The 14,658-nt window shown below is 40.2% G+C and overlaps 1 protein-coding gene across 1 annotated transcript in view; it reads left to right on the top strand.

The window, feature by feature from the left end:
* LOC146788639 (putative cation-transporting ATPase 13A5) overlaps positions 1 to 14,658 on the top strand; it is a 586,298-nt gene that overhangs the window by 251,758 nt on the left and 319,882 nt on the right. Inside the window, exons 16-17 of the mRNA XM_085635842.1 lie at positions 4,904 to 5,060; positions 9,352 to 9,469. Of these exons, the coding sequence (XP_085491968.1) occupies positions 4,904 to 5,060; positions 9,352 to 9,469 (275 nt within the window). The remainder of the gene's footprint in view (positions 1 to 4,903; positions 5,061 to 9,351; positions 9,470 to 14,658) is intronic.

Here is a 14,658-nt window from a genome sequence, read left to right as displayed (position 1 = left end):
TTAACCTCCACGTGTTGTAGAATGTTCTAGAAAGTGTGTTGTTAGAATACGTTGCATTTCTGACTTGGATGTGTTCTTGAATATTAAAAAAACTATTTATATGGAAAAGTAGAAAGACAGTAATAGAGAGAATTTTTGAAAGCTAAAAGAATCAAGGAACTTTTGTAATTTGTTCTTGATTACCTACTGGCGGTCGCCAGTAGGTAGTTATCACTTTTAACGGTCTGAAAGTACGGTGTTGCTCAGAGTGGCATGGTGGTGATAGGATACTGTGATACACTCGGGTCTGAAACCGAGAGTCTAAACCATGAGGTCATTGCTGTATAGTGATGTGGTCTGGTGTTTGTAGCATACGTGTGCAAGAAGTGTTAGTAGGCGTTTATACCATACAGGGAGTGGGAAGCGAACTACTGACCGCTACTGTGTGTTGATAGTATACCGGAAGCGGGTAGCGAAGTAGTTACGCCTATCGGTGTGAAGACTTGGGGATGAAACTGAGCTGATTGCTGTAAAGTGATGGGCTCTGGGCAGTGTAGGATACTAGACGCTGTAGTATAAGTGTGTAAGTAGTGTTAGTATGCGTTTATAGTATAGGGAGTGGGAAGCGAACTACTCATCCCTACTGGTGTGAAGACGCGGGGATTAAACAGTGAGCCTAAATTGTGAGCTCATTGCTGTAAAGTGATGTGCTCTGGGCGCAGTAGCATACTAGTGGAAGAAGTGTTAGTTTACGTTTATACAACATAGGGAGTGGGAAGCGAAAGTCTTACCCCTACCGGTGTCAAGACTTGTGGATGAAACTATGATCTCATTGCTGTAAAGTCATGTGCTCTGTGTAGTATTCCATTGTAAGTCATAGTAGAATGTTAGTATGTAATTCTACTAGAATCTAAGGGGCATATTATTAAGGAACAGCGTTAAAATTATTGCCGCTTTAGCGGTTGGAAACTGGCGCTAAAATGGTGATAATGGGCTTGATACTATGCCATAGAGAATTCCAATAGAAGCCCATGTTAACACCAGAACATGGGCTCTATTGGAATTCTCTATGGCATATTATCAAGCCCATTATGCCGCTAAAGCGGCAATAATTTTAACGCCGTTCCTTGATAATATGGCCCTCAGTATGTAATGTTAGAATGTAGGGCTGTTATGAGGGGAACCTTGTGGAGTTTGTACACGATGCTGGATTAGACAGTTGCTTTGCTGTCTGCTCCTGTTGGTGGTTGTTTCAGGTGTCTTGTTTTCTGGTAATAAATGTACTTATTGTATTCACTGCTGTCTGCCTCTTCACTACATAAATTTGGCGACGAGTGGGAGAAGGTAAAAAGAAGGCACCACTCAGCAATATTTCAAAATTGCTTGCGTTGTGCTGAAGACCCGTTTTGTTCGTGTAGCTGTTTCTACTCATGCCAGGGTCTTCAGCTCATTGAACTATGTCATCCGACTTCTGGTAGGATTTATATTTTTAGATTTTGCACTTCCTCTGCTTCTTCACTACATTCTGTACAGTCGCTGTACTACACGTGTGTAAGTAGTGTTACTATACGTTTATACTAACAAATGCATCATGGTAGTAGGGAGGGCGACTTCTCAGGCGCAGCTCATACAATGTCCCGGGTGTGCATTTGCTGGACATTTGTGTTTGCTATTAGAGGGTGGTGCATGGCTTCCACCCAGTGATAGCAAATACTTGTTCGACTACTTGAAGCGAGAGGAGGAAAACCTTGTATCGCCGTAATAGAGGGGATGCAGATGGTAAAAATGGAGAGAAAAGAACAACAAAAAAAAAAAGCGGGGTCTCACCCATTCTTTTAAATGAGGCCCCTGGTGGGTGGGTAATGTTCCGTGGCCAACCCAATTATTATATTGCGGCATCACTGTAGGACTGGGTATCTTAATGTCACATGTAAATTAGGTGCGGAAGGGCACAGAGACATTTTGCAGTCTATGGGAGCGACACCTTCCCAGATATTGTTTACTGATTGTTCGGGGGGTTCAAGGCCAACAGAAGTCCGGGGATCGCCACACTCCGGGTCTTTATTTAAATATGCAGGGTGGGCCTCGGCAGTCTCTGAAGCCTCGGTGGTCCTAGGCAGTGCCTTATTTGTTCTGTAATCACACAGGCAGTACTTATGGTGTTATAAAGTGATACACTCATAGAACTCTTGCAGTTGTACAATTACCCAGGCTTCATTTGTCTAATAGTCAGTTAGATTATGTTTGGTAGGTGCACTCTAATATTAAATAATGTTGCCCATAAAATCTCCTATAAACAGATGATTTTCACAATAAACAATAGACAAGTGTCGTCAGAAAAAGAAGACCTATACACTCAGTTATTTATTAAAACAGAAATAAATAGAAATGTAACTTTAACAGAACAGTATAATAAAAAAAACGTGGGTTGGACTCCAGTGGAAGCAGCGTAGGAAACCTGCATGACAAAAATGAAACATAATACTGCAGCCCGCCTAGTGAGCAACGCACCTCCTAGAGCACCCTCTGCTTCTCTTCTCCGCAGACTCCACTGGCTCCCAAAAAAAAAGAGAGTCAAGTTTAAGATCTGCTGCATGGTGTATAAATCATTACACAACATGGGCCCCAGCTATCTATCCCAAAAGTTTGTCAGATATACACCGACCAGACCCCTTAGGTCTAGCCATCAAGCACTTCTCTGTACCCCCCGTATCAAATTGCCACGCATGGGAGGCAAAGCTTTCTCTCACCTAGCCCCCCGGAACTGTTCTAATCCGCTTTGAAATGGCCACAAGCAGTCTCAGCGCAGAGATACCCCGTTTCGGGTGATTCAGTCAAAATTTAATTTAATTTAATTTAATTATCACCTCCATGGCTGACGGAGAGGATTTTTCAGGAGAAGGTGGATCTTTTTTGGGTCTTTTGGTAGAAATAGCTGGTTTTTGAGGGGGACGGTCCTCCATTTCAGTACCGTTAGGATCTGAATCGGAATCTGAACACGTAGACACCTTAGAAGTTTTAGGGGGCGCTACCAGTGTAAGATGGATTAAGCCACGCCCTATTTACAACACTAAGTTAGCATAACCGAGCTAATTGTTAGCAAGCCAGCTTGTCGTTTCTGCTGCGCTGCACACGACACTGTTGTTATGTGTTATTCATTTTAGAAATGCTGACTCGCCTTTGCCTCACAGGATAACAAACTGTTGGTTTACATTCTTAACAGTGAGATGTGCCCTTGGTCTGTACATCATGCAAAGAACGAGTCTGGGTCACTAGAAGATACAGAGTGTTGTGATTAGATTGATCTACCACTTTTTAGACATATCATACATACAGCTGCCAATATCTGAAGGACAAGCGTCTTTAATATTGCAGAACAGTTTGGTTTTACATTCATTCGAACAGAAGAGCTGATGCATGAGAGAGCGAGCTGATCCTTTGATGTGATTCGACTACGCTGATCTATACGGTATGGGGTCCCCCCTGTTAGCCTAAGAGACCTTCTAATAGTCTAATAATAATGTATTAGATCCTAGAGAAAGGAGTGTGGCTGTAGACCACTGTCATTATTAGTATGATTGCTCCTTTCATTTTATATGGTATAATAACAATGCTTATTGTTCTGATCTGTATCATTTGTCTGCTAGTGTTAGCCAAAGTACTGCATCTTAGGACGCGAGGTTTATAAAATAAACTCTTTTAACTTTACCGTGTCTGTATTATTCTGTTGTGGACTGACAAATAGATACGAACAGGTATTTCGGATTCCCACCACTCCTGAGAAATATCTAAGTCGCTTTTTTTGGTTTGTCTATACATTGGGACCGCCTAGCTAGATCTAGGTTAACAAATGGGATACTAAGCTAGTCGGATAAGGGGTTCTTGGTTCTGAGGGGAGTTTCTGGTACACCACAATTCTCTGAGGTCCTGGTCTCCTGCGCATAGTTCTGTGCATAAGCAGAATCCCTGCAACACCAGCTTAAGATTCCTTAGCTTTCCCATAAAAGGTGTCATAAAGAAACAGTAAAATATCCTTAAAGCATTTGTGCAGAAGTATGGCAAGTCCAAAAATAGAGATCCGCGAAATAAAATAACACTAGCTGCAAGCTGCAGGCTGTATGTTCCAAAAAGATGTACTCAACAGCGTAAAGCGAATAAAAGTTACCATGAAGGTAATGAAAGTCAGCTCATGAAGGGAAAATATGCATGAGAGAAAATAGTGGCCGCTTTATAGCAAAGTACAAAGAGGAAAACATTTGTAATTTTTAAAATCCAAACGTGAAAAGCAGAGTTTCAATAGTCATGAGTATAAAAGTCTAACTGTGACAGGTGTGCATGACGCTGTAACTGAGAGGGCCTAATATCAACCATGTCCGTGTCTAAAACGATACCAATCCTGCAAAATGAGGCTTTTAATAATGTTCATGCCGGAAACAGGGCAACAAAGGGTTTCAGACGCGTGTTTCTTTAAGCGTCACACACGGAGTCTCCACAACGCGGCAGAACAAAGAAAACTCCTCAGCGCGATATAACAAAGAAAATGGCGCCTGTGTTTACAGCGGAGCTGCCTCGTAACGCGCTCTTGAAATTATGCTGTGTACGGGTTGAGAAAGTGAGCGGAGAGGGGCTCAGCGTGTGCCGCTTCTCCTCACACAACTATTTCCTCACCCTGGGCTCCATAAGGAGGGCGATAGGCACATTCAGTCCGTTGATAGTTGCCGTCTTCCCCGCAGAGTCAGGGACCCGCCACCATCTTCTCCGGGCGCAGCCACGCGCCCCCAATTGTTCCGATGTTTAAGTGAAATTTTTCACTAGCAGTAATCATGTACCATAGTTGCAGTCTTCGTTAGAGTGTTAACTAAACAGACATGCATTGCATCTTTGCATCAATGGATGACGGCATTTTTATATGTTTTTATCAAAGGTGCCAGTTGATGGAGTTGTCATTATGCACCAGTTTCCATTTTCCTCCAGTCTGCAGCGGATGTCTGTCATCACCCGCGTGACTGGATCGAATGAGTTAATGGGTTTTATGAAAGGGGCACCGGAAATGGTCACCAGCTTTTGCCTGCCACAGACAGGTAGGTACACTTTCTGCCATGGCACAGTCTGAAAATGGGCAAAGGGTAGCAAGTTTGTTCTTATGTACTTTTATCTATAGATTTAAACATATTGACAATGCATAATACCAAAGTATGTTATAAAAAAAACAGACAGATAGCATGTATAATATGTATGCTTTTCTTGAGATAAACAATTTTCCATGCCAAACACCATGTACCTGTTCTCAAAGTACTATTAAACGTTCATGACTTTCACCTTGAATTAAGTTCATACTCTATAAATGCCCCAAATAATTAAGCACAATTGTCCTCTGATCAGGACATTTCTAGTAGTTAATACATTTTGCAGAGGTTATTAACTGTTTTTAATTGCACATCCCTTAATTAGAGGCTCGGAATAAATCCAAGAAGGGAAATTAAAAACAATAAACACCCTGCAGCATCTGGGCAATAAAGTTGCTAGTACCAGATGTCCTTAACCTCACCATCACAAGTAAAAATGCATTGACTTTCTCAATTCACCTCAAGTCCCTGCTACTAAACCTATCATGATTTGGGAGGTCTTTTAGCAGCAGGTATGGTCCAAGGCAGAAGGGATCTAATGCTGCTGAAACATTCCCCACACTGTGGGGAAGGATGCTCTAAATTCACAGGGAGAAACAAAGACATCAGATTGTTGAAGCAGAGGACATATAAATTCCATCATGCTCTCTCTGTCAGCCCATTGGTGTCACGTGATCTCTCAAAGGTCAGATAATTGCCCTGGAGGTCACACATTGAATTATTGATAGGCTACTTCCCCTCTTTTTCAATAAAGTATTGTTTTCGCTTAAAACTTTGTTTTTATAATAGCATATTAAGTACACATGCTGTGTAATACTGAATGGGGTCTTTGGCTTCCCCACACTATTCTCTTACATTCATTACCATTTCCCTCAGTTGTCAGTCTTGAGGTTCACACACCATACAATGTGGCTTGCCACGCACCCTGGGCCCTGCCACAAAAGTACAGAACAGCTAACATTCCATTTCTTTCATACATTGATCTCTCAAGACCAGATTCATAAACCTTTTTTTTCCATGAGAAAGTGTGTCTTCATGTCGGTAAACTGGAATCTCCAAAGACAAGTTCAGCACATCAACAAGAACAAAATACTTCTGAATGACATCATCACCAAAAATCTGATTTATCCCATGTTCACAATATGACCATCCTATACCTACGGGGTCTAGACATTATCAGGGAGTTATATGAGAATCAGCAGCAATATCGTTACATTTCTGTGGCAAAAAGATTCAAAATAAGAAAGCTGTGGAAACCATAGTATTAATATGGGTACCTATATTTGTTTCCTAACATAATTAAATGATTAGAAAGACCTTTCAATGAAATGTGTAGGGTCTCCCAAGTCATGTGTATCTGGTCTTCATGTCACTTGCTCTGTCTCCTTCGCACATAGCTCTTGTCACCAGGGTCTCTTCACAATCCCACACCTTGTCTCACCTGCATTCTGTATGATCGATTGTATACAAATGCCATACTTTCTTGTTGCTACTAGGTATTCATGTGCAATTCCTTGTCATTTCTTAAAGTGCTTCTTAAATGACTTTATAACTGTTATGTCATGTTGATTTGTAGAGCACACCAATCACCCGTGAGGGTATCAAGGCGCTGAGCAGGTGTGTAATCTTGTGATCCAAGTCAGATTATTCAAAGAGCCAGGTCTTCCGTATCTTATGAAGTTCAAGTGGCAAAGAGGAGGTTCTGATGTGTAGTGGTGAGATGTCGGAGAACAAGGGACCTCCTGCTCTGCTGTTGCAAATTTGGGGGGTTACGCAAGTGAGACTGAGGCTGAGCATAAGTGTCTGGATGGATTGTGCAAGTGCATGCAGTTGTTGGGGTATGCAGGTCCAATGCCATGTAGGGCTTTGTAGGTGTGTGTAAAGAGTTTGAACTGGTTACATTTTTGAATGGGGAGCCAGTGAAGCTGTGGCGAGGAGAGATGTGGGTCCAGCAGGGAAGGTTGAGTATGAAGTTAGTGGCAGCATTCCGAATGGTCTGAAGTCTGTTCAGGAGCTGATTGGATATTCCCGTGTACAATGTGTTGCCATAGTCGAGCCTGCTTGTGAAGAGTGCTTGTGTGACGGTCCTCTAGTGTTCTGTGGAAGGCACTTGAAGATTGTCTCTAGCATCCGCAGGACTTTGAAGCAGAGAAAGGCTCACTCGGTTGACTTATGCCATTATGTTGAAATGATCATATAGGATGATCACCAGATTTCAGGCGTGGTCGGTGGCCGTTGTTGTGGTCCTAGTTCTGATGGCCACCAGGTGGCATTCCACAGGGAGTTCCTGTTTCCAAAGAACAGTGCTTCTGTTTTGTTGGAGTTGAGTTTCAAGCAGTTGGTTCTCACCCATTCTGCTACCAAGGTTATGAAGTTGGTGAAACTGGTTCTCGTGATGGTGTCCTGTCTGTCAGGGAGAGAATGAATTGGGTGTTGCATCTGTAGGAGATGATGGTGAGGCCTTGACATCTGAAGATGTTGGCAAGCATTGTCTTATAGACGTTGAACAGAATCAGGCTGAGAGGAGATGATCTGTGGGGGACTCTGCATATGAGATTCTAGTACTCAGATGTGAAATGAGGCAGCCTGGCTCATCGGGTTCTTGCCGTGAGGATGGAATATATCCAGTTAAGACTTGGTCCTTGAATGCTGGTCTCGTGGAGACTTCTGATGGTTGTGTTATGGGAGACTGTGTTGAATGCTGCAGAGAGTTTGAGTAGGAGAAGGGCAACTGTTTCTCCTCGGTCTAGGATGGTCATGATGTCATCTAAGGTTGTGATAAGTGCAGTTTCTGTGCTGTGGTTCTTCCTGAAACCTTATTGTGTGTTACCCATAGATGATGAAGCTAAAGGTGGCTTGTGAGTTGTTTTTTGATTGTCTTTCCACTCCTTTTTGCCGGGAAGGGAAGCAGGAAGATAGGATGGCTTGATATGTCTGAAGGTTTCTTGAGGAAGGTATTGACCGCTGTGTGCTTCCAAACGTCCGGGAAGGTGGCTCAGGTGATGGAGAAGTTTCGGATGTCAGTCAGTGCTGTGCTGATTGGCAATGCACTGAGGTTATAGATGTGTTGAGGGAATTGGTCTGTTGGTGCCCCAGAGCAGCCAGTCTGAATGATTATGGCTGATTCTGCACTTGTGATAGTCTTCTTAGCAGGCAGGTAATTGTCTTGATTGGTGAAGGGCATTTTGCTGTTGAAGATGTTGGATAGGTCATTGCACAGTTCATCAGAGGGAGTGATGCTATGACGCAGGGTGTTGGTGTGGTGAAATCCTTGATGTTCATAAAGATTTCTTTGCTGCTGTTGGATCTCCCTGTGATGCGTACAGCTACCACTCGTTTTTTGGTGTCTTTATGTTTCTGGTGGTATATTCCGAGTGCAGCTTTAAATTTGGTTCTGTTAGATGCTTTGCAGCAGAGTTATCGGCTGAAGGTCCTCGGTATACTGGCTGACTTGCTTGTTGGTGCTGCTCTGTTGAGTTTGATTGATGCGATGGAGTCTGTGCAATTTTTGATCCAATGTCTCTGTTTATGTTGGCTGTAGGGTTGGGTTAGCCCATGCTGAGGACATTGAGCCAGACTCAATCAGAGATTTTGCTCCAGCTGCAACTGGGTAAGCTGACATTGGTGAGTGCATTGAATTGTGGTGAGTAGATTTGGAAGTGGATTGTAGAGTGGTCAATCCATGTGAGAGGTGAGGGTGAGTTGAACTTGATGCCGTCAAAGATGGCAAAGATGGGGCCTCACATGTCTCCGACAATGTGTGTGGGTTCTGTGACAAGCTAGGTTAGTCTGATGGTAATTAAGCTTTTTATGTGAGCTATGGAGCAGGGGTTCGTTCTGTCTTTCAGGTAGAAGTTGAGGTCCCCAAGGAGTACAAAGAGTTTGGAGTCAATGGTGAGTGGGGTGATAAAGTGTGTGGTGTTGTTGATGAAGGAAGCTCATGGTCTCTGTGGTTGGTAGATGAGGGTTCCGCTTAGGGTGAAGTTTTTGAAGATTTGAAGTTCCATGAACAGACTTAAGTCCCTCGTGGTCATTGAAGCTTAGAAATATATTTTTTAGCAACCATGAACTATTAAAATATTGCCTGGTGAGCTCTAGGGAATGAAGTTAATTGTGAAGCTATTTTCCTGCCTTTTGGCTTGTTTCATGTGGAAATGTTCTTAAAAAAGTAATTGTTTGATTTAATGATTAATCAATTATATGTGATTATTAGTCATTCAAACCCTGTTTAACCTTTCCCAAACAGTGCCTTCAAATTTCTCAAGTGAGCTTGAATATTATACGTTGCAAGGGTTCCGGGTCATTGGACTGGCGTACAAACCCCTGCCTGCAAAGTCAGACTTTGGCGTGGACAGTTTCACAAGGTAAGGTAGAGGACAGCAACTCTTATCTTATGCATGGGAATAAGTTCCATTCTTAATCAAAAACACTCCTTCCTATGTGGATCACAAATAGAGAGTGCAATTTGTTTTTAAAACTACACCAACTTTGTAAAATTTACTAAGTTTTAAAAAAAAAAACAATAGTTGACAAATAATCTTGCAAATAAAGTGGGTTTGCTGAGAGAAAGATGATTCACTTAGGAATCTCTCAGGGCAAAAAAGAGAATAAATGTTATGTTTTCTTTTGGTGGCCTATGTGCACCTCTCCCAATTCAATGCATCCAGGTTTAACCATATCTATGGATCTTCATCTCTCACCATCAACCCTGGTGTGCTCCAAACAAGGACCACATCTGTCCAGCCCCTCAAGACAGACTACAGCCCTGGAGGGAGCAGTCAGGTTCCGAAAGTGGAGTACGCAGTGTGCAGCTGCCCAACTAATCTCCAGACAAATACCATGTGCCCCTATGCAAGCTACACTGTAAAATCCTCTGTTCCCCTATGTCCTGGTGAGGAGAAATAAATGAACTAGTATTTTATTTACCTAGATGAATGTGGTAGCAACATCCCATGTCTTAGAGACACGCAAGAGACAGTATTGGAGATAAGGAAGGAAATACCAATCTTCAATCTTTCCACAGAACCACTTAATACAAGCAGCCTATCTTTACTATCTAAAGGCTTATCTTATGTCCCCCACACAGTGACTAACAAATTTGAATTACACAGAGATATCATCTCATTTTTTCGTAAGATTAGACTTAAAAAATTCTTTGGAGATAATGATAATTGCATAGAAACATCTGATCACAATGAATTACATGTGAAATCCAATTTCACACCTTCACTTGAACAAATTGGTCCAGAAGTAGGCGTGTTTGAACATACAGTGTTAAAACGTCTGAATCAAATATGTAAGTTCATCCCCAAACCAATATACAACTTAAATAGAGAAGAATATCTTACTCTGAAAGAGTTACGAGATAACTCCACATTGACCATAAAAAATTGTGATAAAGGTGGGGGCATTGCAGTGATTGACACTGTAATATATGAACAGAAAATGACCACCATGCTTAATGATCAGAGATTTTACTCCAAAATTAAATCTAATCCTACTAAAAAAATCATTAACAAAATTAAAAATTTGACAGATAATGCCTATGATAAAGGAGAAATTAGCAATAAGGAACATGAATATCTCAACGGTTCCCTTGAGAAAATGCCATGTATATATGGAATCCCTAAAGTACATAAAAATGAATTAGACCCTCCTTACCGTCCTATAGTTTCTACTATCGGTTCGGTAACGGAACCCTTGTCGAAATATGTTGACTGTAAACTGAGACCCTATATTCCTAAGATACAGTCTTATATTAAAGATACTGGGGACATAATCAACAAAGTAGAAGGTCTTGAATTTAATCCAAATAGGAGTACATTAGTAACCCTTGACATAGAATCATTATACTCTAATATTCCACAAAAGGAAGCTTTAGATGCTGTCAAGTGGTTCATAAATCAATATGAAGTCCCAGGCCCTACAAAATTTATACTTGACTGTCTTGATATCGTTCTAAATGAAAACAATTTTGAATTTGGAAATAGCCTTTATAAACAAACTAAAGGCGTAAGTATGGGAGCCTCGGTAGCGCCTTCTGTAGCCAACATATACATGGCTTTGTTTGAAACCAAGAATATATTTAATGAAATTGCCCCCTACTTTGAGTCGATCACTCATTGGTCTAGATATATAGACGACATCTTTTTTATATGGACCGATGATGACCATGAACTAGACGAATTTTTAACATGGTTAAACCTCATTGATCCAAATCTCAAATTCACAGCACATTCAAGTACACAAAAAGTAGAATTTCTAGACATTTTCATAAAACATAACAATGGCACCTTAGAAGTAGACCTATTTGTAAAGCCTACCTCGAGAAATAGACTTCTCCACTTCGACAGCTACCATCCAAGAACACAAAAACAAAGTATACCATTCTCCCAGTTTTTAAGAGTTAGACGGAACTGCACGAGACTAATAGACTTTGACAATCAGGCTGTTTCAATGAAACAAAAATTTATAGCTAGAGGATACCCACACCGATTGGTGAGGGAATCATATGAAAGAGCCAGATACTACGACAGAGATCACCTTTTAAAAAGAACCTCTAAAAAAAGAACTACACAACTTGTATGTGTCACTAAACATTCGACACTCAATGCTAAGGTAAAACAAATCATAAATTCCAACTGGCATATCTTAAATAGCGACCCTGCACAGGAGTACACCATACCGAAACCCTTATTTGCTTATAAACGCAATAAGAATATTAAAGATATGGTAGTACACTCAAGATTTTCGAAAGTTAATACTTTCACACAGAAAACAATTGATAGAGATCAACCTGTAAAGGGAACCTATAAATGTCTATCTTGCAAATCATGTGACTCTGTCCTTGAGGGAGAAGTTCTGATTTTCAACAATTACGCGATTCGTGCATCAGGAATGTGGAATTGTAAGACACAAAATGTGGTTTACCTAATCATATGTCCTTGTAGACTAGGTTATGTAGGAGAGACTTCTAGAGCAATCCAGACAAGACTCACTGAACACCGTTCAGCCATTAGAACTGCTAAACTTTCTGCCCCTCTAGTAAAACACTACATTGACTTACAGCATAAACCTGAACAAATGCAATGGAGAATACTAGAAAAAATTTAATGTGCAGCAGAAAACGAAAATAACAGAATCAGAAAGTTGAGAGAAGTCTATTGGATTTTTTCTCTCAATACAGCAACAAATGGGCTTAATAATGAGCTACCCTGGGAAAATGCAATCTGACTAAATAGATAGTATAGAGAAAATAATTTCAAAGTAATAGAACTTCCTGAATTACTAATATTTATTCAACAAAATTGCAAATATAACTGTAAAGGTAATTAGTTACCTTCCTACAATGATTATTTTCCTTTACTATATACAAATTGTTAATAAAGTTTGGTCATTTGAAAAAGAAAAAACAAGGTAGTACTCTTGCCCTATCATAGCTCTTCTTGGCTATCGTGGAAAGAGAACGTAACGAATCCACACCTAGGTAACCAATTAGAAATTAATTCCCCAGCCTTAATTCGGCCTATCTCCCTTGATACCCAATGAAATCGCCTGACAGAGATTGCAGCGATAATTCCCACCTATCCATCCTGCTAACTGATATAAATCTGTTAAAGAGAATGTAATTGGATCCTAGCAACCAATAGGAAAACAGCGTCAAGTCTTATAGTCCGCTGTTACCCAATTGGAACTCCAGATAGAGAATAAGGCCATAGATATAATTATTAACCAATGAGATGTCAGATCACTCGCGCGAAAATGCGTTTAAATAACACAGAGGAAAGGGATAGTATAGAACACATCACAACAGACCGAGTAGGACGCAGAGACGCCGCCGGTTCTTAGATCGATAAAACCATTTTAAGGTAAGAAACCCACGGCTGCGAGCCCCTATTTATTTCAACTGAATAGGCGTCTTACAAGTAATACGCAACAACTAGACACTAGAGGTTTTTATTAACAAACAGGAGGTAAACTAGTCCAGAATAAGTGACATGTATTGGTAAGATAGTAAAGACAGACTTAGAATAAAAGAACGCCGTTCATGTGAATGAATTACGATATCTTACAAATAACAGTAAAACTAGTCCAGAATAAATGACGTAGATTTCTTAGATAGTCAAGACACACTCATTACGAAGAATGACTTTCACGCAAATAAAATCACGATGTCTTGCAAACTAATATAGACAAATGTAATAATATAACAACATCTGTCTGAAAGTATAACAAATTTCATTTTTTAGCTCTACCTGTATGACGACAATTGCTTCTTTACAAAAAAGACCGTCGTTGTCATCATTCCACGACGAAATACGCTTGAGTAGGTAAATTTATGAGATCTTTTAACAGGATATTAATTAGATTCGACCCAAAAGGAAAAAAATTGAAATGTATACATTATTTGTCTCTTCGTTTCAGTATATCTTGAATTTTATCTGTTACCATACAACATAAAAAAAGAAGAGATTACCATCCCTAGAGAACAAACCACTGTAAGTAGTAAAAAGAAGAGTCAATTTTTCCAAACTAAAGGTGGAGATTCGCACTTGACTTAAACAAATATCATTGCTTTCTAGTACCTAGAATCAACCACTAATGAAGTAAAGGAAGCATAGCTGCTAGAGTGTGAGAAACGTATCTAGAATACAAACAACGTAAGCATGCATTATTATTGAAAAAATTACCTAAAAAGAGAATGGCTAATAAAATGCCTAGATAAAACAGTAATAAAGTAGTTTAATAACACGATTATCATTTCAATTTCTCCCGCTTAATTTCTCCTGCTTGATAGAAGAATAAAAACACAAATCGAAAAGCTAGAAGTATACCAATTATGTCACAGAGGTGTTGGTGAAGGTCTTAAAACAAATTGACTCGTAAACTATCAAATATTGGAGTGTAATTATCACATTGTGTTATAGGTTAACGTGTGGCTCCTCCTGATGAAGACGCAGCTTGCGTCGAAACGCGCGTCAAGAAAGAATCTACTCGTCAGCCACTAAATAATATGTATTTTTGTAACTGTAATTATTATGTGATGAGATAAAAAGTGTAATATTTCAGAAATTTTAACAATTGTATTTTATTCTGTATGGTGAATTGCTTTTTAATATGTCATTAAATGAATGTTTTTAAATATAGTAAGTGTTAGTTGACTTTATACGAATTGCACTCCAATATCTCAAAGAAATTAAATGCACTAATTGGGCATATATTTACCAACAGACTACAGACAGTCTAATCATATTTGCCTAGGGATTTATACCTTACTCTTTAGTTTTGATAAAAACATCAGGATTTTTTTATGCTGAAACCCACACTGGCTTGGTGAAGGCAAAGAAAAGGTGGAGGCTCATGTGATATAACATACACTCTGGCTTGGGATGGGAGAGGGGGTGGTGATCATATGTTATGATGAACCCAATAGATTGATGAGGGACAAGGGAGCGGTGGTGATCATATTCTGCTGTGAACCCAATGACTTAGTGAGGGCCAAGGGAGGGGTGGAAATCACATGTTGTAATACATTCTTAAATCAGCAGAGGAG

This window comes from Triturus cristatus, chromosome 11 (assembly GCF_964204655.1).
Source record: "Triturus cristatus chromosome 11, aTriCri1.1, whole genome shotgun sequence".
Lineage (NCBI taxonomy): Eukaryota > Metazoa > Chordata > Amphibia > Caudata > Salamandridae > Triturus > Triturus cristatus.
The sequence above is the reverse complement of the archived record's forward strand: the minus strand, read 5'-3'. Positions and strand labels throughout refer to the sequence as shown.